Here is a 23,964-nt window from a genome sequence, read left to right as displayed (position 1 = left end):
ATACAGCGCAACTAAACACAAGATGTATGCTTTTGGTCAAACTATTCAGTAAGAGGTAAGAAAACAGGAGAATTAATACGAGGCATTTCAATATTACAAATGCCGCAAAAATCTCTTGTGGACTCATCTTGTTTTGTTGTATTTGTGTCCTTTCCAATTCCCATTAAATTTACCATTCATAACATTATAACACAGTAAATTCTCTCTACTGGACAAAAAAACCTAATAATTCTTTTGCAATACGCTCAACTTGAACATGAGCATTACCAGCGTAAGTAACATGAGCAAATGATGACAAATGATGACCTTTGTCAATTATAATTCTGGATTATTATTTTCAGTTTGACACCTCCCCTCAACAGAAGGAAGTGTAAAAAATACCAAGGAAATATGCACTAATAAGAAAGAACTGTTGCATGTCTGTCAGATGTGGCTACACAGTCCTCATTTGTACATATTTCTGAGATGAGGCGGCACGCATACCTGAAAAGGTGGAGGAGTGGAGACGGGCAGAACCGTGGCGGCGGCTGCAGGAGCCGCGGTGTGTTCAGGGTGTTGCATGGCCAGAGGGTTAATAAGGTGTTCCACTGTGTGGATCTTGCCCTCCTCCATCAGCTTGGCTGCGGGGGCCGCACTGAACACTGGGTACTGCCCGGCCAGGGTCGGCAACGCCACTGCAGACGGAGACAGATGTGAGTGACTGTTTGCATCAATGACTAAAGTACAGAGGGATGCGACGAATCTTCTATCTAACAGCTGAAGACCAGCGCATTCAATACATCCACCCATGCTCAAAAAGACACGATGATTAAAACACAAAATGCTACAGAAATGAGACCAAAGAGAGTAAGCCAAAAGACAGAATGTATAGTGTCAATCAAAATTTAGAGACACCCTATTATTTCGTGTTTTTCCATGATTGAAAACAATTCCAGAAATGTAGATAAATACTTGATTCATCAATATTAAAAGAAATGTTGACTGAATTTGCAAAACAAAAAATATTGATCAAAACAGAATGTGCATTATAATTTAGATTCTTCAATATAGGTTTCCTTTTTCAGCTTGCACATCCTGGTGTTTTCTCAGCTAGCTTTATGATGCGAATGATGTTTTATGACCGGGAATGACTTTTAATTCACAGCTGTGCATTTTTAAGACTTACTATTTTTGATTTCCAGACCACTAGATGTATTTGAGATGAGAAGAATCTGAAGGTGTCTCCAAACATTTGACTATTACTATGTGTTAGTAAGGAAGAAAAGATAAGTAGCTAGTGTTTGAAAGTGATTTGGAATAGAATGGTTCTCAATTGTGGATTAACCGCGGTATTCAGTATTCTAACACTCCCCCTCCCACACACACACACACACACATTCAAAATGAACACAAGGTCATGACTGTTGGACAATTTTTGTTGTTGTTGTTATTTTGGGGTTGATCATGTGATTCCACACCAACTACACTGGATTTTTTTTTTTCCTCTGCCTTTTTACAAAAAACAAAAACATAGCTTCCATTTAACAACTGGGCAACTCTAGCAATATCAATTTAAAAATAAAGAAGTGAGGTATCATTCATTTGTGCTGTATCCATCCATCCATCTATGCATCCATCCACCCATCTTCTATAGCCGCTTATCCTCACTCGAGTTGCTGGCTTGCTGGCGCCTCCTCTGGGCTCCAGTCTCCTCCCACATTCCAAAAACATGCATGGTTGGTGTACTGGACACTCCAAATTGCCGTTACTGTAGTTGTGATTGTGAGTGTGAATAGTTATTTGTCTGAGTGTGCCAGTCCAGGGTGTCTCCAACCTACTGGCTGAAGATGGCTGGGATAGGCACCAGTGAACCAGTAACACGCATGAGGATAAACCGCTATAGAGAATGGATGGATGGATTTACTAAGGCTTAACGTTAGCTGTTTATTTTTTAAATCACCTATACATATTAATTTTAGACACCAACAAAATTCTTTCAGGTTAGCAATAATCGCAATTAGCGTTAGCACAGTACCAATTGCAATTTCAGATCAACAAACACATTAACTTAACTACCATTAAGTCCACACATACATAAAATTATATGTATATTACACATGTAATACTGTCCTCAAAGTCAATTACAGGCAATGCTTATACAATAGTCCCCGAGTAAACCTACGAGTGGAGCAGCCCGTCACTTACTTACTTACGTTTCTTGTTACTACAAGAACAAAATCTTCCTGTCATCTTTTTCTCCTGCTTATTCTTCTTCTTGATGATCAGACTGGGCATGTTTTTTAACTCGCACCACAAGCAATGGACCCGTATGTCAAGTCAAGGCAGTTTTAGCATACGTGTTTTTTCCCCAACCGATCCATAAAACCTCAAAACCAGCTCACCCGACATGGTTAAAGTCCCCCCCCCCATAAGAACCAAGAATAAAAGGGCAGTTACATTTTTCATTGCCATGGCAAAAGCAACACAATGACTTACAGGCACTCTCTACGTTTCAGTACATTCCCGGCCTTGGCCGCTGTTTGAGGAAACTCGGCTTATGAAAGCATTTTTGTCTAATGTTCATGTTCAGAATGCCAATACTTTCATTTTCATCTATAATTGGCAACATTGTCATTCATTTTACTCAGCAGGAAGTCCCGCAAAAAATAACTGCACTGATAGCATTAACTGTCAAACACCTACTAATGTTATGTTACTATTTTCTGTTACTGTTGCTGTTTTCCAAAGGAAATGAGAGGAGTGGACACATAGTAATGAATTAAGTCAAACCAGTAAACTCAAAACAAGCTGTTGTGCTTCAAATGTCCTCTTACATACTGGTAAATGTGGCACAAAACTAACAGCATACTGTCTGTGCCAACAGCATGCAGAATGTCGGGGTAGGGATTGGATACCTATTTATTTATTTATTTTTTAAATTGAAACTTGAATGAATACATTTTATAACGATATCAATGACATCTTAATTGTAATACATGCTGATACTGTCCGGCTCTCTGTGAGGTGAATACCAGAGAACAGAATTTTCATTTAAAAATCATATTTTTAGAGTGATTCGATATGAAACGTCAATTCAGTCAAAAGCTGGAATTGCAAGTAAAGCGACAAGAGGTCATGGAAGCACAAGTCTTATTTACAACCATGTTCAGACAGACAACAAAATCGAGTGATTAATTATTATCGTCAACTTATTGTTGACTTTGCATTGACACCAAAATGTTCAAAAGGGATTTTCAAGTTTTATACAACAAATCATTATTAGTGGACATCCTGGATTCTCGGCAACTTGGCCCACAATATTTGTTACTTTGTTCATTGCAGCTCCCCAGTGAGGCAGTAACTTGACATTCCAGATGGGCTGTCTTACAAAACTTTCGTTACACAAATCCACCTGGGAAAGAGTCCATTGTGAGTGGTTGGAAACTAGTGGGACGACTTCTATTTAATTACATTATACTGCAATTACATTGATGTGTGAAACGTGCTAAGTTGAAAGCTAGGCAGTGTGGAATAATTGTTTCCATCAAGATAAGCTTTTCATTGCTCGGTTGTCAGTTGTTTTAGTAAAGAATTATCCTGTGGATCAGAAACAATGTAATTTAGCAAACCAGATCTGATCAAACTGCTGCTGTGACAACGTCAAGCCAATCTTTTAGTCGCATTGCCCTTTTCAGTACATTGAAACTGAAAGAAAACCCCAGCTCCTCATGTTTGATTGGTGATTAGATTTGATTTGATAGGCCACCAACCCCTCTTCTTCAACGTGCAGCCAAATTGCGAGGTTACTTGCACAATGTTGTTGTCAGTCTGAACATTGCAGAGGGCAATTTTCTTTTCGCGTGAACACTTAATAGCAGATCCTATGGGATCACACAGGAAAGGACCTTGTTTAAATCATTTGACAATGGCAGTCCTTTAGTATGTTCATCCAGCAACAACTATTATCAGTATTATGATTTTGTAAAGTGTTATTCATACCACACAGGACAAAGAGAAGAAGAATCACTTCTTACAGAAATACATGAAACGACCATCAGTGTCATTGCCTGTATTCTATGCAAGAAGAGTGCGAGAAAAGAAAGAAATGGAAGAGTTTAGTGAAGATTTTTGAGATGGGTGAGGGTAGGGATGGCTATGTCTAGCTCACTGACTTGTGCCTGGTTTGATGGCAACTGGGTTGACGGAGGCAGCAAGCTCCAGACTGGGCATCAGTTCATAGGACTTTTCGGGCAGCTTGGTCTTACCCTCATGGTAGCGGCTGTAGATGCCACGACCGGCAGAGTAACCCCCCAGGTATGACCCCCGAGGACCTGGGGTACGGTTACCTGTGGCGGCGCGACCACGACCTCGCACAGTACCTGCTTGAATACAATGGGTAATCGGATTACTGAGGTAACGGTTTGGGGCTTTCTGCTGAAAATTTTGCGATAGACAACATGCTGATGGGTAAGGTTAAGATGGAATTGCAGTGTTGATCCAACTCGTTTATATAAGCGTCCTTGGCTTGAGTTAATTGGTATTTAAGGGCCACGAGCTTCTATTTTTCATGTTATGTTCTGACTGCTAAATTTAAACTGGGCCCTGTGATGTTCTCTGCCATGTTGTGGATATTCATCCATGAGATGGTGGAAGGAAACAGTGCAGCAGGAAAGGGATGGTGTTAGAAAATGTACAGTTTGTCACATAGCAAAGAAGGCTAATTGTTCATTGAGAGAATAAGTAGAAATGAGCGATTACCATTGTTCTGTATCAATGAGGTTCCTTTGGAGAGAAAACCAGAACACAATGATTGTTGAAAGTCAGAGTGATTGTCCTGCTGCCACCATATTCAATCAATCATCAAAGATAACGAGATTAACATTCTTGACATCATCACCCTGTTGTTGTCATATGATTTGAACGTCAGACCTTCATCAATTCAAGTTTATCTCGATCAAGATTGAGCTTTCCCTAAATCTAATTAAGTCACTGCTTTGTAGGTGACTTAACATAATTTTGTTTTAGCCACAATATTCTCCAAAAACCTGTAACTACCAAGATTTACAAAAAAAAAAGCCTTTATCCTTCAGAGGGGCAAACCTTGGCGAGTGTCAGCAAATCTAGCGACTTGATCTTGTCAGGGTTCTCCAAGTACGCAAACGTTCACCAGATGTTCAAACATGCCCGCACAAAGGGCAGTAAATTCGAAAATCTGGCGACCGTTTCATGAAAGTTTGAGACCCTAAACGAACCCTGAAGAGGTCAAAAGAGCCGCTGTCTCTGCCAACTTTCACCGGTATTAACTCCTCAGTGGGAAACAGACTTTAGAAACTAATGTCAAACAAGAAAGTGTTCTAACCTTTGACAAAGTAGTCCCTGTTCGGTCCGATGAGTGTGTTGTAGGGATAACCGTAGTAGGCCAATGTGTAAGGGTCACACTGGTAGACATAGTTCTGCTGTGGAGCTTCTGGAGTAGCGGAAACCCCCTTTGAGGCCTTCTGGCGAGAGTACTGCTCTTTGTCAACCGGCTTGGCAAGTGTGACCTCTATGCAGGAGCCCTCCACCTCTGTTCCGTTGAGGTGGTCCATGGCCAGCACGGCATCATCACGGGATGTGAAGTGAACGAATGCATAGTCACGGATTTTCTTCACTCGCTCTACACAACCTGGATTCCACTGACTGAATACCTGGTTGAGAAAGAAATCACGAGTGCTTTTTTTCTTTCAATAGAAATGCAAAATTACCCAGGTAAACCTACCTGTTTAATTGTTTCCTCGCTAGTCTCCATCATAAGATTCCTGACATAGAGTATTTTCACCGTCTCCATGACATCTTCATCCACGTCAATTTCCGGCTCTGCCCAGTCCACTGCAATCTGGTGACCCCACAGCTGAATGCGTCCAGGCATCAGTTTTCTGCGAGCCATGGCGGCGGCGCGGTGCGACTCGTATTCTACGAAGGCAAAGCCGCGGTTCTTCATCTTGTCTGCGGCGCTGGCGTAAACGATCACATCTAGTACGCCCTCGGTCACTTTGGAGACCTCCTCCAGAATCTCCTCCCGCTTTTTGGTCTTAGGGATACCACCAATGAAAAGACGGCAGTTGTCCACGGAGGAGCAAACACCGAGGAGCCGCCCGGGCCGCACCTCGTAGTTGTTGAGCTCCCGCACGGCCCGCTTGGCCTCGTGTTTCTCGGTGTACATCACGAATGCGTAGCCTCGATTTTTCCCATCAAAGTCCATCATCAGGCGCATCTCATAGATGCGTCCCACGGACTCAAACACGGGAACGAGCTCATCCTCATAAACATCTCTTGGGATCTTGCCCACAAAGATCTCACATCCCCTCTGTGGAGATGGGCCGTTCCAACCGGGAGGGGGCCCGTATTTACGTTGGCCATTTTCCTGGACCATACTGTAGCCAGTGCGCTCCATCAAGGCCACCAGCGCAGCCTCGTTGGGAGTCCCTGCGACACCTTCTGGAATGTTGATCTGTCCAAGGAGAGCATGCTGAGAGGCAACAGTGGATTTGCAAGGTTTGGAGGGGGCGGTATTGTTGCTCATGGTGGAAGAGGAAGTAGGATCTTCGGCTGTCATTCTGACAAAAGCATCCAATTAGATCTGTGGCCTAAGGAGGGTGAAAAGATTGGAAGGAGTCATTCTTTGCTTATTGTACTGTAAAATATTTGAAATACATTTGTGCAAGCACTATTTAAATAGTGAATAAAACAAAATGTGTTGGTGTGGAAAAAAATTGTGATTATTATTTTGATTTTAGACAATAAGAGTCAGTCTGTTGAATAAAGAAGTGATCTGTCCGGACGCTGACAAGCTGAGGATTTGAACAATTTTAGGACTCTAAATGATTAATCTATGATGGCAAAGAAACTATTAATTTAAATATCAATTCGTTTTCAATTAATTGATTCATCTTTTCACCTCTAAAAAAAAATCGGAAATATGTTTGTGGAATATAAATAAAGCAAGTAATGCATTTTTATTGTTTGACATTGACTGCCAGTCCAGTAAAAATGATCCTTGATGTCTGTAGCCGTCAGTGCCTGTGAATGGATTAATGTTTTGTTTGTGGAATATGGATTAACCAGCAAAATCCCTCTCAGGGCGAGGCCATTTTGCTAGTTGCTGTCGACTGCAAATGACATCACAGTTGCTCAGAGCCCAGATAATGACCAACCACGGCTCAGCAATCATTCCATGACCAACCCCCCGAAACAGGTAAGCCATAATAAGCCTTCACCTAAGCCCTAAATCGCTGTGATGTCATTTTCAGTTGACGGCAAGTGGCATAACGGCTGCCCCCCTGAGATAAAAACTGGAGGGATTTTGCTTAATTCGAAATCCCACAAATGCTATATTAATCATAATACTGTTTAGACTAGAACACATAGGACATGATTTTTTTTTTTTTTTACTTGACTTCACCTATAACAATTATTTATAAATAAATGCTTAAGCTGTCTCACACTATCAGTCGTTTTACAGCCCTATTTTGTTCGTTTCCTAAGGCTCTTTTCTGATCTCTGACCCCCCATAAGGGAGATTGGTAAGTCATAAACCCTCAAACATTCGTTCAAAGTTCACAGAGGTCGACTCGGTCACATGTTCACTGTGACTGAGGGGGGGAGGCATGACTGATCTTACATGCAGTGTACCTCCACGGTGTGCTGTAGATTCACGGTATTGGATATTCAACCCCCAGCTCAACATGAATCTAATACTGTGCAGTGTGTGTTTGTGTGTGCAAGTGCATATGCATTCTCTTGATGCCTCCATAAAAAGAACAGAGAACAATCAGCTTCCTAAGTGTAAACCTCTTATTTCTCAACACTGGCAGCATTCAGAAAAGAAAAATCCACAGCATTAAATCCCTAATCAGCGCAATGTGAGGCAACCAATCATTTCAGACTATGTGTGTTTGGTTGTGTGTATGTTTTGCTTTAGATTGTTTGGACATTTAGTGGTGAGCGCGAGGCAGGCAACAAAGGTGAAAAACTCGACAAAGCCAAGCAACCATGGTAACGCAAGCATTCATTTGATCTGACCCAATAGCCAGTCATCCACACCCTACACACAAACACACACAGACACTTGCCCGCTGCTACTTTACTGAAGGAAAAAAACCACAACATCTCGAGATTACTAATTACACACTTTTCAAAATAATCTAACAAGAATGAAGACTCTTGATGCAAAAGTGCAGGAGCCGGGAGTGACGAAATTGGATGATTATTTTTTATCTTTTGTTATTAGCTGAGTGTGACGAGGTCAAGATGGCATTATTAGACCAATTTATGGACCTTTTTCTATTGAATTCCTTGATGATTGAGTGATTTTAATAAGACCAAAACAAATAAATAGTCAGTGGAAAACAAAAGGAAAGACCTCCCCTCAGACAGTTTGGACCGTTGACATTTGTCTGATTCAATCATCAGTGTGTGTTTGTTGGTTGAGAGACCATGTAGAATTGTAGATGATTAACCTATGAGCACAAATTATACCTTTTTCCCCCCTGAGAAGGGAGTTTTAGTCTTAGCGCCAAAGTTTCGATTTTCAGAACAACAGTAACAATGTAAAGAACACAAAATATCTCTTATCTCTTCTTTCCTGATTTTGCGACATTAAACCTTCAGGACAAACTGAAAAGTCATTCAACAGCTTCTCTAGTTAAAGGTTGTGAATAAACCAGAGGGGAAGTTACAGAGCGAAGACTTGATTGCCTAATCTGCCATGTTAAAGAGTGACTTAATGACTCTGAGGGATCAGCCATGTGTTTATAATTGATAGAAGCACCTGATTCCTTGTGTATTAACAATATGTTATAGAGGAGAACATTGTTTTATGAGAGCGGCCTTTTATGAGCATCCTCTGGACTAAGTCATAAACGTGGGCTCATCTTATTCACTGATCACAAGGCTTGGCATTGGCCAAAGTTCAACACTGTAAGGAGAATAAAAATCTAGATTCAAATGGCAAAAATGTAATATTGACCTGTTCGCTGCCATTGACGGCTATAGGCGTCAAATGCTATTTTTACTGGGCCGGCCGGAAATAAGTTAACTATTCCACTTGTTGTTATTGGTCGCTGGCACATGTCAATAAAGAAAAATGCATTATTTGCTGTATTCATATCCCACAAACGTAATATTAACTCTTTTACCGCCACTAATGGCTTTAGACATCAAAGATCTATTTTCACTGGAATGGCAGTGAATGAGTTAATCAGAGTACGTGGGCTACCAGAGTAGGCTATCCAAAACTGAAAATGCAAACAGGCCCAAGTCATTTTGCCACTCATCATAGAACCACAAATAAAACTGTATTACTTCAATACACACAGATGCATTTTCATGCAGTCTCAAGTCAAAACAGTTCAAATTTCCCTTCCTGGGTTGTGCAAAAGTCAATAGGACCGAAGCATGAGAGAGGCAAGGTGAAGCGCTCACAGAGAAATAATGGATGCAAAAAGAGACAAGGAAAGCGGATAAGGCTGAGAAGGAGGGATAGCTACCAAAGTTGCTTGACAGCACTCCACCGCTGCGCCGCCTGCTCTAAGGAGTGCTGTTCCACCTCCATGAGAGACAGGTACAGCGGGGCACTGAGCACACATGGGCTGACCTCTACACAAACACTGCAAGCATGAGCGCTGATCAGGGTGGAGCCTGAACAGGTACAAATCTGTGTGTGATACGTGTGTGTGTGTGAGGGAGGGGGAAGGAAAGATGGCTGCTGGGAAATGCAGTTGTCTGTTCTGCTTAGATATGCAGAAAAAAGAAAGGAGCAAAATAACAGGAAGCATTTAGAAACATCCTTTGGTTTTTGGGGGGTGTTTTGCCGGATGATTTTTGCCCTGTCTGCACAAGATGTGCACGTCTTTGAGCATGCAGCGCTTTTTTCCCCTTTTTTCTGTCACCGGCTTAACTTAAGCAAACAACGCACACCTTCCTGAGCAGCTGAGAGAGCTAAGTGAGCAGAGGGAGAGGGAAGAGAAGGGTGCAAAGTCCCAGATGAGAGGACTTGACTTGCTCTTTTAGTTTCTGTCTTTAAAAAGTGCCTTCAAGAGCAGCAAAGCAGGGAGTGAAGGACAACTTAGAGTAGATGGGGTGAAATCAAGTGGGCGAGATTAAAGTCTCAGTGTGTGGTCAACAGTTTGCTTGAGTATCAGCTGCTATTGAAACTCGTCCACTCCTTAACGACCAGGAAAACAACTGATAAGGATGTCTAAACAGCCCCAAGAACAAAGGGAAATCATGAAAAATTATTTAGCATGGCCCTAAATCTAAAAAAAAAAAGAAATATTTTTCTATTGTGCCCACAGCTCACATTTTACCTTTTATGGCATTTGAGCAAAGTAAATGAATTGACCTGAATAATAAAACTCTCATATTAGTGAAAGGCGAATCTATGTTAAGACATGTATCAGGTGTTCCGTGGTGAGGGGGATGGGCTGAATTTCGGGAACATCAATTGTTAACCGCAAAACCCCCTCCTGCCTGAAATTTTAAATAAATAGTTACCTGAGGTTACCCCAATTTTAATCGCTCTTTTATCCACAGTCAGATTTTTTAAACAGTCTGATTCCAACATTAGTCAATAGGCCAGCCATAGGGGCCAATGATCGGTCAATCCATAGTTACATTTTTCTAAAATTACCTGATTTTTTATTTTTAGGGCTTAATAATGTAGCCAGGTCAAGTCAAACCCCACAGATCTTGTACCAGATCTGACAGAATGGTATTTCAAATATCTGTAATGATTTATTTTCAGTACAACTCTTTATGGAAAAACACCCTAAAAACGCCAATAGAACAACAGGTTAAACTAAGTTAAAGTTGTCACTGTATGACTTTGTTCCTGGTGAAGGCCACACACACACACATGCACACACACACACACATACACACACAGGAATCTGCCAAGCCGACAAAAAGGCAGGAATAAAGTCAGCAATAAAAGAGTGCTGGTAATCAGTATCTTGGCCTCTGAACCAGTTTGGTTCTGCAAGTCATCCATGAAAGTAAATAAGTAGCGTGTCACGTGTACAAAGGGTCAGAGAGAGCGACGTGACCTGCAGGATTGCCGTGTTTAGGCTCACACTGGACTTTCCAGGAAGCACTTCCTCCCGGTCGTATGCAGACTCCGAGAAAAAGCTTTAACATTTGAAAAAGACAATTTCCTGTTGTGATTTGCAGCAGCTGGCAAACCCCGTCTCCTTCAGAACTCAGGACAGGGATTTATTAGTAACAAGTGATGATGAAGTCCACAAAACACCAAAAGAGATGAGATATTTTGTTACCCTTGAGCACTAGCCAAATGAACAAGTGAGCAAGTGAAACAATGAATGTGATGAAGGAGAAGTGAGAACTGCGGCTAACTGTTCAGGACCCATGATGTCCTCACAGCGAAGGTTCACACAGTATGTCTGTCAACACACTGAAGCCTATCAAGGAGGACTGCATGGCTGGCTACAGTCAGGATAATTTCACCAATTTGACAACGCTTTTATAATTATACTTTAATTGTAACATGTTTGGGAAAGACAGTAGATGTATATTGTCCTGGGCAATTTATAAACACAGTCATGTATAGTACTGTAAAATGATACATTACAGTTTGCAGTACGGTGAGCTCGTGGTTACAACGTCTGTGTCACAGTGGTGAGCAATGAGAATTGAATTTGGGTTCCAGCCTATCTTTGAGGTGTTTGACTGTTCTTTGTGTGCATGTGTGACTTTTCTCCCAACTAAATATCTGTGTGTTAGGTTCATTGAAAACAAAAATAGAGATATCGCTATAATTCATAGCAGACTTGCCTTGGGTTTAGCACAAAGGTAAACACATTCATTAGGCAGACAACCTTAAAATGAAATCAACGTCTAAAGATATAGCAATGGTTTTCATTACATTATAAACATGAACATAATAATTCTCAAAATTCTGCCCAACCTCAAATGTATTTTCTTATTTTCCAGTTCATTCTTTGGACTGGACTGAACCTCTTAGTAGGCCAGTTTAGTCACTGCTCTGAAGTGTCAATTGATGTAACTGTGAATTTGAAAGGTTGTCTGTTTACACATTTCTTGCAATGGGCTGGCAAACGGCCCAGGGTGTACCCCACCTTTTGCCCTAAGCCAGCTAGGATAGGTTCAATTTCACAACAGAAAATGGATGGATGGCTAAATTACAGCTGGTTATTCATACTAACATCATAATTTAAATTAAATACTTGAATGCTAGCAAATTGAGATCCTCACATTCTTAAGATTTACAGTTCAATGACCAAAGCTTTAGTTGTGATTTTAGATACCCTAACATATTGTAAAGAGATCCTAGAAGAGGGATCAAATTTAATACTATACCAGTTGCCCTTTTGGTTATAGTTTAATCCAGATCTTATATGGGAACTACTTAAACTGTGAAAGTGTCCCTAGGGGGGATTGTGAGGTCATGCACAGAACTGTGGCGATCAGGTGCGGAGCATGATGTACAGTATATAGGAAGACCAAGGAACAATGTAAAGAGGGGACTAATTGCCCTCCCACCCCCTTCCACACACACCCATGACCACATCAGGCCTCCCTCAGAGCTCGACAGCCCTTCAAAAGTGAAGGTGGCCTAAAGAATCTCAGGTCAAACAGAGTGTGTATGCGACTGCCAGCAGCCCGCTCCTACTTCAGCGCGGAAGGATGATTCCAGCTCATTTACCCTAAGAGCCCCCTGCTACGAGGAGGCCACTCAAAAACACTGCAATGAAACTGTACACTTTCAACTCAAAACAGAGCATTTGGCTTCTCTCATTGAGCCATCACTTGAATCCTGATGTAGACCTTGAGAAAATCTCAGATTGCAGTTATGACATTAGCTGCGTCTGACCTCAGCAAATACACATGACCATCAATAAAAGCTGCTTTTGCTTTGGCTCTGGCCAAAAGGAGCTTTGCCTTCCAGGCCAAACACATTCCTCTAGTTAATCAGCTGGCCTGACCAAGGCGAGGACAACAACTTCAAGACAATCATTACAACTGAGGGCCACATCACCGCTCTGGGAAGAAATGTGAATTTAACTCTCATTGACTCTGTACAATGACTTGTACAAGGAAGTATTAACAACTTTGTTTTTTGCATTTTTTCAGAGTCCGTCAACCTTTCTATTCACCCTTTGTCATCAAACATTGGCCCACCCATTCGACAAACACATCTCGAAACATGCGTGGGTATCGGCATGTGAATACCAGTCAACAGTGTTTACGGCCTTTCTCACAACGAAGTAGCCTGAAAAGAGTTCTCGTTGTATGTTTGGTTTTGCATTAGATGTAAATCACATTGTTTCACAATACACACACACACTTATGAACACAACAAACAGCTCTTTAGTGGGGTAAAAGTCCATAGATTATAAAATACATTCTCTAAACACACACACACACACACACACATAGCAGTCGTCTCATGCCACTCCACTGGTTCCACTAGTTTCATTGTAAAGGACATAATGATCTCCAGTCCAATTCATTATTGCTTTCAGGTGCTCTGCTCCACCTTAACAATCATTTTTCACTGACTGGCAAAATGAGGAAGCTCAGCCACTCCACTCAAAGCAGCAAAGCCTTCTATGAGCGATATACATGTCCGAATTGGTTGATGTCATTTATTTCATTTGCCTGTAATTGTTGCTGATAGAATATTCATAACAAACATTCAAAATAAAGTAACGCTCCTGTCACAATATTCAACAAAATTGCGGCCCAGGACATAACGCTTAACGCTTAAGTAAAACAGAAAACCTGAAGGTGAAAGTCACCACTGTACCTGTGGGCCACAAAAGGGGGCGCAGATGTCAAAAAACAGGTGGTTTAAAGACGCAACCTCAGTGTTTGGAATTTGTCTTCTTGATTTTGGCGATGATAGATACAGTGGAACGATGCGGCCAAGCAGAGAAACTCCCTGCCTGCTTGCTTCTGGCTCTGCGAGTGTGGAGGTAAGTAAAGGTGCTTTTGTGTTTACTCAGTTTCAATGGGCAGAAAAGAGAGGTGGGGCCTTTCAGTGCAGGTAACCCCCCCCCCCCCAACAACACACAGGCACCACCTATATATTCTCTTTCACCTCTCTCGCAGCTGATAAGGGATAAGTAAGACAAAGGGGAAGGCAAGGCAGAAAATAACAGTGTGTGACAAGAAATGATGACTGGAAGCAATCAAGGAAAAGCTTGTCAGTGAGCGTGAAGATGTCTTTACAGCTTTGTCTCGCACACGTGTCCTCTTAGGGAACGCTGTCACGAAAATGATCAACTAAAGATAACGGGGTTTCCTTTGTGCTTTTTAACGATTTCAAATACAATCTAGAATCTTCTAAAACACTTGTCTGCATTTGAAGGGTTCAGGGAAAAAAAAAACTAAAAACAACTGATTTCCATTTTATTTATCTGGTCCGTGCTTTTCATTGATTTTTTTTTTTTTTTAAATACAAAAAAGTCATCATTTTTATATGCTGTGTAGTGACCAGGGATGGGAATGGTTGACTCATGATTCGATTCAACTGATTTTTGGTTCTTTGATTCGATTGAATTTGATTTTTAATCCAAAACGAATTTCAATTCTAAATGATTAGATTGACAATGATTTCTGCTTCAATGAGTACCAGTGCTTCTCAATTTTATTTTGCAAAGCCCCCCGAGGAAAAAGTAAACATTTCTTGCCCCCCAATTTGCCACCCTGACCATAAATATGATTATTATCTATAAAACCTGTATAAGTATCCCTAAAACTGAATCCTTTTTAACATTGAAACAAGGAAAAAGCAATATAAAAAAACTTTCAGCAACTTATCTACTTTTTTTCAGTATTTTTACATACTAAAGGTTTGTCTAAGCAGTAAAAAAACCAAGTGCATCAAAGTGCCTGACCAAAAAAAATAAAAAAATGCCAATCCCCATTTTGTCATAATTACACTTCACATTGAAAAAAAAAAAAAAAAAAACTTCCCTAGGTTCATCTGCGTTTAACAATAGGTCACAGTTTATGTTGTTTGGTAAAAGACTAGAAGACATTCCAGGTGGTCAGGCAGTATCATTATTATTTTGTAATTACAATAATTTCACTGACACCGCATAGTCAAATACTTCCATAAATCTCAAGATAAAATTTGTCAATGCACCAACAAGCTTGTCCTTAAACTTACTTTTCAGATGTGGATGATTCATTGACCACAAGGATCACTCATAAGCAGGCCGGATATACAAAGTGATTTTGACATCTCACTTTCAGCGCTAATTTGACTTTGCTGCAATTATACACACACAATGCAATGAAACAGTCTGCCATTCAGACTAAACACATTGCATTCCTGTCATTTTTGTCAGACGCACACAAGCAATGTGTGGAAGTTGAAATGCAACCTTAAACAATCCTTAGTGCACAAGCACAACTCTGTTATCGCATGCGGTGCAATTGCCATTGTACAAGTGATACATTAACCAATGGCTCTGTTAATGAAGGACGAGCCATCACTGATTCTCCATTTTTGGCAGGCACACACACACACACACACACACACAAACAAACCCCCGCATACACATACTCCAGCGCGTATACACACACGCACGCACACACCCACACACAAAGATATACAGAGCAAAGTTTGCAAACGGACTAAATCTGTGGTCCCGTCAACATGTTGAAATCAGGAGTGAAGGCCAAGTAAAGCCATAAAGCCATTTAAGAGGTGGTAAGAGAGCCTAATTCGTACATTTTAGATGGAGAAATACTCATCCGTTCATGTAACGCTTACGTATACTGAGTGACACCACACACAAGCATTTTTAGGAGAACAAGAAATGTGGCAAATTTCTCCTTTTGAGCTACAAATCAAGAATTTTACACGCTAATAGGTGGACGAGACAAAGAAAGGGAGGAAAAAGTTATCATACATGGGGGAACTGGCCAAACGAGCCTGCTGTGAACCTATGTAAGAACATTGGCACAACAGCCACTTTGTGAGTCATCAAGGAACTCCAAAAGATTTTTACATGCTCATCACAATGGAACGTGTATGCAACGCTAAAATTATATTCTATTTAACGTCAAGGAACTATATTTGGTTGTTTATTTTGGTTAGGGTTAAGTTAGGGTTATTTGAAATGGATACAAAGCGAAATGAAAATTTAAATTACCGGCTAGAGTTGCACTGAAATGAAAATGCTTGAAATAAAATGTAAACCAACAAATAAAAAAACAACAAAATAAACGTTTTGTTTTTTTTGTTGTTTTTTTTTTTTTTTTCCTGGGCACCGCTTCACTGTATCCATCCACCTTTGGGAACGGACTGTAATATCACAAGCAGTGTTTCACACATCACAGGTCTCATCACAGGTTTGTAAAGGATAGATAAAAAGGAAATAAAACTGCATACTATGGCAACCTCTGAATATTATTTTTTAGTGAGTTTAATCTTGTTGAAAAGGGAATCATTAAATGGGTTCCACTTATTTTGTAGTAAATGTTGTAGTACAGTATTTAAATATAATAAATCTAACTACATAATAATAAATATAAAAAAAGGTCACAGTCACTAGAATAGAAGACGGAAGCCTAGTTATTTGATCGGATTTTGTAAACGTAAGTGACTAGATGGATTATTTATTGTAATTATGAAAAATAAACTCACAACGATCATTTGTTTTAATAGATGTCTTTTTTTAGAGAATCATAGTAGCCCACAGTATTTAGACATTTGGTGTTATTAACATTTAATGCATTGACTTATTTTCTGTCTGAGTTTGAAATGTCTGACTGCGTTTGAATACACCACGTGCACTGACTAGGTAGTTTGCAACTAGGACGAATGGTGGAGAATTGTGCTGTATCATAAATTGGCAGCGTAACCGATTAGCATTTTCTTAGTGCCCTTAATCGAGAATTGACTTTTTTTTTTTTGTTTTGTTTTAACGCTGGTGTGTTGACATTGATAGCTCTGTGATGGCAATATAAACTGTGAGTCCCGAGGACTCAAGCTAGCCACTCCGCTACCAGGGCTACGAAGGCTAACAAAATAAAAGCCTTGTATGGCTTTTGCACTGTTGCCCATGTGACGCGTTTTGATGGTCTTGGTAGGCCTTCTTTTAGCTCGCCTGTAGTCACAGGATCAAAGTAGAAGCTCAGCAGTTTTTGTTCCTCAACCCGCCAAAATGCTTTATGATAGTCGCGTACCAAGCGATGCTCCTGTCCTCCTGTGTGCTCGTGTGAAAATCAGGCAGATGCTGGCAAATTTTTGCATGATCATAACAGCCGTTTTCGAATGTTCTGTTTTGTTTTGCATTGTCTTTCGGGCCAAAATTGAAAATGCATTTTTGCAATTTTTGCTGCTTATCTATTTTAAGTTATTTTAACATTTTGAAAAACATTATTTTCTCTTGAAGAATTGATGCCATTACAGTGCTCAACTCTTGAGTAGTCACAGATACCAACTACCGATACCATGAAAATTTTTAATAGACAAAGTTCTCCAAAAATATAAACCAATGACATAATTTTAAAAAGACCTATATATTCCATCCATCCAGCCATCTTCTAAGCTGCTCATTCCAATACAGCTCAAAGTGTTCATTGAGTTTAATTTCGTGATTGTAAAACTGCTCCAAGAGAGTGGTCGATATTATGCTGATGATGCTGGGAGCTCCCTGAACTTTATGATAGAATTTTTATGTTTTTATTGCATATTCTGTGTCTTAAATTGTATGTGTTATTCTGTATGTTCTACTGTGAAGCACTTTGGTCCACCTCTAGGTGGTTGTAAAGCGCTATATAATTAAAGCACATTTCCATTTACATTTAATATTAGAAAAAAAAATCAGTCAATAAACATGCTTGAATACATTTCAACAAAGTTAAGATTTACCCTTTATATCATTAGATATATGTTATAGTACTACTTGACCATTAAAGATGAATATCCGTCCTGAACATGGTCCTGCTTGCTGTACACTAGGAACCATTTGTTGCTATGAAAGCTTACTGCGTGTGATAAAATTTTGGATTCACATTTACATTTGCAATGCTGTCCACTTTCTCTCGGCCTCTCATGATACCCGCTCACACTGTTGCGAAACTTTGGTAAAATAAACACATAGATATTGGGTAAAAGGACATTTTTGTGCACAGGGAGATTAAAAAATGCCGATGCCAAAAAGCCATTGTCAGTAAAACAACACTTCCCACAAGGGAAACATATATTCAGCTGTAGTACTTCCTCATTCAAAGGTTTCACCTCACATCCTAGCGTAAGAAGTCAGCCAATCACAATGTGCCACTTATCATTAACAAGCAGGAATCAGCACAAGCATAGTGTGTTTCTGCCCCACACTCACTCTCTCTCTCTCACACACACCGGATCTAAAGTTTTTTTTTCCTCCATCCTGAAGTGAGATCAGTCCTCTTTTGTCAGCTGACACGCTAGTCATGTGGCTCGCGGCTAACCAATAGCAGATCATGCACAATCACTGCATTAGTCAAGGACAAGGAAGGAGAGAAAAAAAAGTTAGGAGAGCTAAATAACTCAGACAAAGCATAAAGTCAAATAAATGGATATAACTAGTCCAACCACTGCCCGCTGAGGCATCAAAACGGACGACAGTCATGTGGTGGTTTTACCACATAGTCTTAACAAGTGAAACATGAAATAATGGCATCACTCTGTTTGCACAACATCCTCCAACATGGATCGGACGACAAAGTGCGTAAGGTTGAGACAATCATTCAAGTAAGAGGCTGTTGTGTAAAACTTCAACCCTCACAGCTAAGATGGAACATATTGTACAATTAAGATGCATTTAATTAAGTCTTGTAGGTAGGTCTCCCTAGTAGGTTTGGGATAAAAAGTTGACCAAATTGGGTCAGTCAACTTTAAAAATAGGTTGTCTAAAGTTATCCGCCTCGAAGCGTTGCCTGAACCATGTTTGCGCCACTGTTTTCTACATGGCCCGTTCTTGCAGATGCATGTGGTGTTGCAATGGCAGCAAGGAACAAAGACTCCAAAAAAAAAAAAACCAGCGTATATCACAAGTTTGGGATAATTTCTCATTGAAAATAAGATTGACAAAAATAATCTTCAATTATTGCAAAGTGGCATAACACAGCAGTATGACTAAAGAAAAAAAAAAATTGCCACCCAAAAATTGATGTGTTATGCCAAAATGACTAGAACAAATCCATTCAGCAAAAAACAAGAACGTCTTTTTTGTTGTTGTTACGTGGAGCACAAAAAAATATGTGGCCAAGGGACTATAACACCTGTGCTGAATAAAGCACTTTGCGCATTAGGACATTCATACTTAACTTTAGATATATTGAAGTGCATTTAATGTATGGTGCTTCACGTATTATTCAAAATATTTTAATGTAATCATGTATTACATTTCTTACAATTCACTGATAATGCAGTATCATGATCTTACAAGGTTGCTACCTTTGGTTTTGTTCTTTTTCTTAAACTAATTCAGCAAATTTGCATTTGATCCATGAAATGTACAAACCAAACTCACTAACCCGTTTGAAGAATGCCACTTTTATTAATCCCCTAACAAAGTAAGCTGTGTGACGCGATGTACGGTGACAACCAAAGTTAAACTATTAATATGTTATTTATTTGAGGGGCAATTTGTTCTTTTCTCACAGCCGTGTCTATAAACACACTTTGGGAACGGGGAGAAGGAAAATAAGCCGGTTGGATTGCAGTATTAACTCCCTCTAAATACAAATTCCTAAACACACAATGACTAAGCTGCTGAGCAGTGTCACGAAAGAGGGATTTTATGACAAGAAACAAAAGCTGAAAAACACTTCCACCTGTTCTCCATCTTGTGAAGGATGGACTGAAACTATTCAGAAAGCCTGAGAGAAGATGTTACAGATATGCTGGGTGATGGTTTATATATTAAATCAAGTTTAAATCCAATTTCAAAGTATCTTTGTTTGGGCAGAAACAGAAGCAGCAAACGCTACACAGCAATGCCGGTAATAATGCTGATACTAAAACATGGCGGGTGTCCCGGCTGATCCAAAACTAAATTATGTGATCCAAGGTTGTAGCAATGACAGAGAAATTACTCTCCTAATTACAAGCCGCCACCAAAATGATTGTAAAGCAAGTTTCATAATTACTTATTGTTACTTCAAGGGGTAAGATCAATTGCTTTGAGGCATAAAATAACTAAACTGAGCAGTTAAACAAGACGATCAAGTCTCCAGGCGACTACTTCCAGCAACTCCAACTCCCAACTTCCAGCACCAACATTTTGCGTCACAAAGCACACCTCGGTCACCTAGCAACCTAGATGACGGAGGATAACAGTCATGAACGATAACATGACGTACTGGTTCAAGTCTTTAGTGAAACCCAATACGGAAAATTGTTCTGCTCTGTTTTCCTTTGGTCTCAGGTAGTCCTCGATAAATACTCTTAAGACAACAATTCAATAGAAATAGATCAATACCATGATAGGTAGGCCCCTAAAGGATTTCAGTGATAAACGAGTTTACTAAAAGACCTGTCTGATGTGTGTTCCTAGTGTTGTCTGGGCAAACATTTGCTAAAGTCACACTGCCGTGACATACAAACTTAACAGCCAAATGTATTTGGAGAGTTTTTTGTGATGTTATAGCACACGTTTGTGGTCACTTAAGTGTAAACGTTATGGTTGGACAACTGGTTCTATGCTGTACTGTATGTGCCACCATGCATGGGTAATATCTTGACAATCACACATTCCCACACCTGCAATTCAGACAGCTACCCCTTTGTGCGTAGTAATAGGTATGCTGCAAAAGAGTTGGGCAATGAGGTGCATCCAGCATGCATGTGTGGGTGTGTGTGTTTGAACAAATAAGCTACTCTTCTTTTGGTCTAAAACTATGAAAAAAAAACCACAGTGAAATGAACCGAGGTACGGAAGCCATGAGAGGAGAGGAGAGGAGAGGAGAGGGGAGGGGAGGGGAGGGGAGGGGAGGGGAGGGGAGAGGAGAGGAGAGGAGAGGAGAGGAGAGGAGAGGAGAGGAGAGGAGAGGAGAGGAGAGGAGAGGAGAGGAGGGTTCAGCTGTATCACCACATTGTAGGTGGGCCAGGTTACACCAGGGTCAAAGGTTGGACGATGCGAGTCGGGGGCACGCGGGGAGAAAGACTGTTGTTGCAGCCTTCGCAATGGGTGGATGTCACCACATACTGCTTCGCAGCAGATGGAGCTTGTGCAATAATGTTACTGTATTATACAAATGCCAACACAAACTCCAAGGCATACAGAACTTATTTTAAATGGTATTCATCATTTTAAAATGGCTGCGGTGACAGGATTGGATTTAAATATTGAGCAGTCGTATAGGAGTATAGTATTTTCCGAAGATGTATTTGTTAACCGTAGTGTCGGGTAACAAGCAATCACGGCGCACCTGTGTTCTGGCTTCGACCGTGTGACGTTTACTGGGTGAGCCTGTAGGTAGTGTGATGACATTTTCAGTTGACAGCAAGGGGCAAAATGGCCGCCTCCTGAGACGCATAAAAATAGGTGGAGTCTGCTGGTTAATTCATTTTCCACAATCAACAATATTATTGACAATATTAGTGATGTTACCATGTCAAAAATATTAGGGTTACTTCAAACATTTTATTGCAAAGAAAATGTTTGACTTCCTCTATAAATATAAATCCCACTGATGTGTTGAAGATTTTCTAGTATTTACAAAAGTGGTGAAAGTTGACTTCTTGTCTGGATTTGTTCAAGGTTGCAAAAGTATGCCAACAATTTGAATGTTTTTTCTTGTTGCGAGGAATTTTTGAACGTGATTTGGATCAGTGCATATGGAGAAAACGATTTAATATTACATCCTCTAATACTCAGTTGAAAATTAGAGGAGTCGCTGAGAGAGGCCAATAGAGGGGAAAGAATGCCTCCATTGTGCTTTTCAGGTATGTGTGTGTTTGTCACTAACAGAGACAGCGACGGTGAAACGAGATCAGATCTTCTTACGAGTAGTTCATAAACAACACAATAGTACCGACGTTTTCTTTCTTTGCGGCCATGCTCTTCTTTTACTGGGCAACTTCTGCAGCAGTCTTTGTGGATTAGGCTTATGACACACACGCACCAGGCTTAGTGTTCCGTTTCCCATCATGAACATGAGATGGTCATGTGACAGTCATGTGACATATAACTGCTATGCACTGGCTCTGTTAACAACTCTTTAAAACTGGAGTTTCTTTTCCTAAAAACTGCTCTTTTTTTTTTCTTCCTGAAACTTGATATGGCTAGAAGGCAATTGCTGATACCGCGCTTATGAGATTTGAATTCCTGTTCTGAATGACCGTGTCTCTTTTGCAATAGAGTAGCGATCCTGTGAGATGAGATACTAAATCTCTTTGTGTTTCCATTGTGAAATAATCTGTCATCAGGTTTGACCAGTACTTCGACAAAACCGACGCACCTCACAGATTCTGCACACATAGACACACATGCACACCTTTAACCTGTGGAACTATTTACAGTATTCACAAGTGAACTGGCTGGGATGGAGGATAAAACACAAAATATATAAAGGAGAGTTTCAATCACTTTCCATTTTAGTTTTCATCGAAAAATGATACAAAGAAGTAGTGAGACACGTTGTGTTAAGAGTAATTAAAGAAATGTTATTTTTCAATTTTCACTCTCATTCTTGTAGTGTGGCAAGTGAGGGATTAAATGCATACTACCTATTAAGCCATTTACAACTTTAAAACCTTAATATTCTGTTTAAAATTAATTCGATGAGATGATTTTTCATATCGTTTTTTTTTTTTTATATATCTTTTAAAACATATTTTCCCACTATGGACTGAAAATGACATCACATGTGCTTAATTCTCTGGTAACAACCCATCACAGCTCAGCTGTTTTCTGGGTTTGGTCATGTGACCTTCACAAGCTGAGCCTTAATTGGTTGTTACCTTTGCCTTAAACACATCTAATGTCATTAATTAGCAGTGATTGGTCATTACCTGGCATTCGAACGCATGTGAAGTCATTTTGTGTCAATGGCAAGTGAAGAAAAATGTTTTTAAAGGTGCAAGGTACATGAAAACGAATCTACTGATCAAATTAAGTATAGAAAAAAGAGTAAGTGAACAATGAAATGGGTCCATCTTTATAGCTTTTTTTTTTTTTTAGTAGAAGAACTACTAACTTATGTTCCACTTTCATTTCTTGCTTTCAACACCTCGAATCAACAATCAGTGGCCAATTCCTGGTGTGTATGACATGTAGGAAATAAACCTGACACTAAGGGAGCAGCTGGCATCATGAACTGCCAAAATCTGCGATCTTTTTGCCGAAAGTCAAATGTATGCAATTACCTTACACATCCAATGTCCTCATGACCCTCAAGCGTACAGCATTGCATTCAGAACGAGCCAATCTCGTTTGTACATCAACAAGATGGCCAAGGCTAAAGCGGCGCCCTGCTTAACCAGTTTTGGAAAAACACATGCACAAGATGACTAGACAAGACAACACCGGATCACGCACACACCTCTGCACAAATAAACACAGTCGCTGTTCCATAACCTTGTGCTGAAGGTTAAAGCCATCAGCTGGGTCAGCGTGAACACTGGACCAGCTGAAGAAATGGCCTTCCAGATACCCACTGTGTGTATCTCCCTCAACACAGTGAGAAAACAGACACGTCTCTAAATAAGCTCAACGGACCATCACGACGTGACACCAACCTGGAGGATGACGGGATGTGTCGTCTCACGTACTTTTGGTTCTTCTGTTTTTGGGCCGACAGTCCAGGGTCACGTTCTCATCTTCACTTCCTCGTTGTTTTCACCTCTGTGTTTTCCGTCAGGTTCTGTGTGGTCTCTCGTTTGCTGCCAAGGCACCTCCTGTCTTCAATGACAGCCCCCCCCACCACCACCAGGAGCACAATCAGAAATGTTCTCTGACACCG

At 40.3% G+C, this 23,964-nt stretch overlaps 1 protein-coding gene across 18 annotated transcripts in view; it reads right to left on the bottom strand.

Annotated features, from left to right (window-relative positions):
* Positions 1-23,964, bottom strand: part of rbm47 (RNA binding motif protein 47) — a 31,359-nt gene that overhangs the window by 3,857 nt on the left and 3,538 nt on the right. For 4 of the 18 annotated variants that reach the window (XM_088419087.1, XM_088419080.1, XM_088419083.1 and 1 more), the window contains exons 2-7: positions 23,741-23,903; positions 5,738-6,605; positions 5,339-5,666; positions 4,738-4,761; positions 4,152-4,361; positions 484-674 (exon numbers count right to left, since the gene is read on the bottom strand). In XM_088419087.1, coding sequence (XP_088275213.1) covers positions 484-674; positions 4,152-4,361; positions 4,738-4,761; positions 5,339-5,666; positions 5,738-6,574 — 1,590 coding nt within the window. In that variant the 5' untranslated portion in view covers positions 6,575-6,605; positions 23,741-23,903. Of the gene's footprint in view, positions 1-483; positions 675-4,151; positions 4,362-4,737; positions 4,762-5,338; positions 5,667-5,737; positions 6,606-9,506; positions 9,641-21,429; positions 21,527-23,740; positions 23,904-23,964 lie in introns of those variants that run through there. The other 14 variants (XM_088419085.1, XM_088419086.1, XM_088419082.1 and 11 more) reach the window with 12 other exon arrangements.

Source organism: Hippichthys cyanospilos, chromosome 7 (assembly GCF_059441005.1).
Source record: "Hippichthys cyanospilos isolate Australia breed blue-spotted pipefish chromosome 7, RoL_Hcya_1.0, whole genome shotgun sequence".
NCBI classification, from domain to species: domain Eukaryota; kingdom Metazoa; phylum Chordata; class Actinopteri; order Syngnathiformes; family Syngnathidae; genus Hippichthys; species Hippichthys cyanospilos.
The sequence above is the reverse complement of the archived record's forward strand: the minus strand, read 5'-3'. Positions and strand labels throughout refer to the sequence as shown.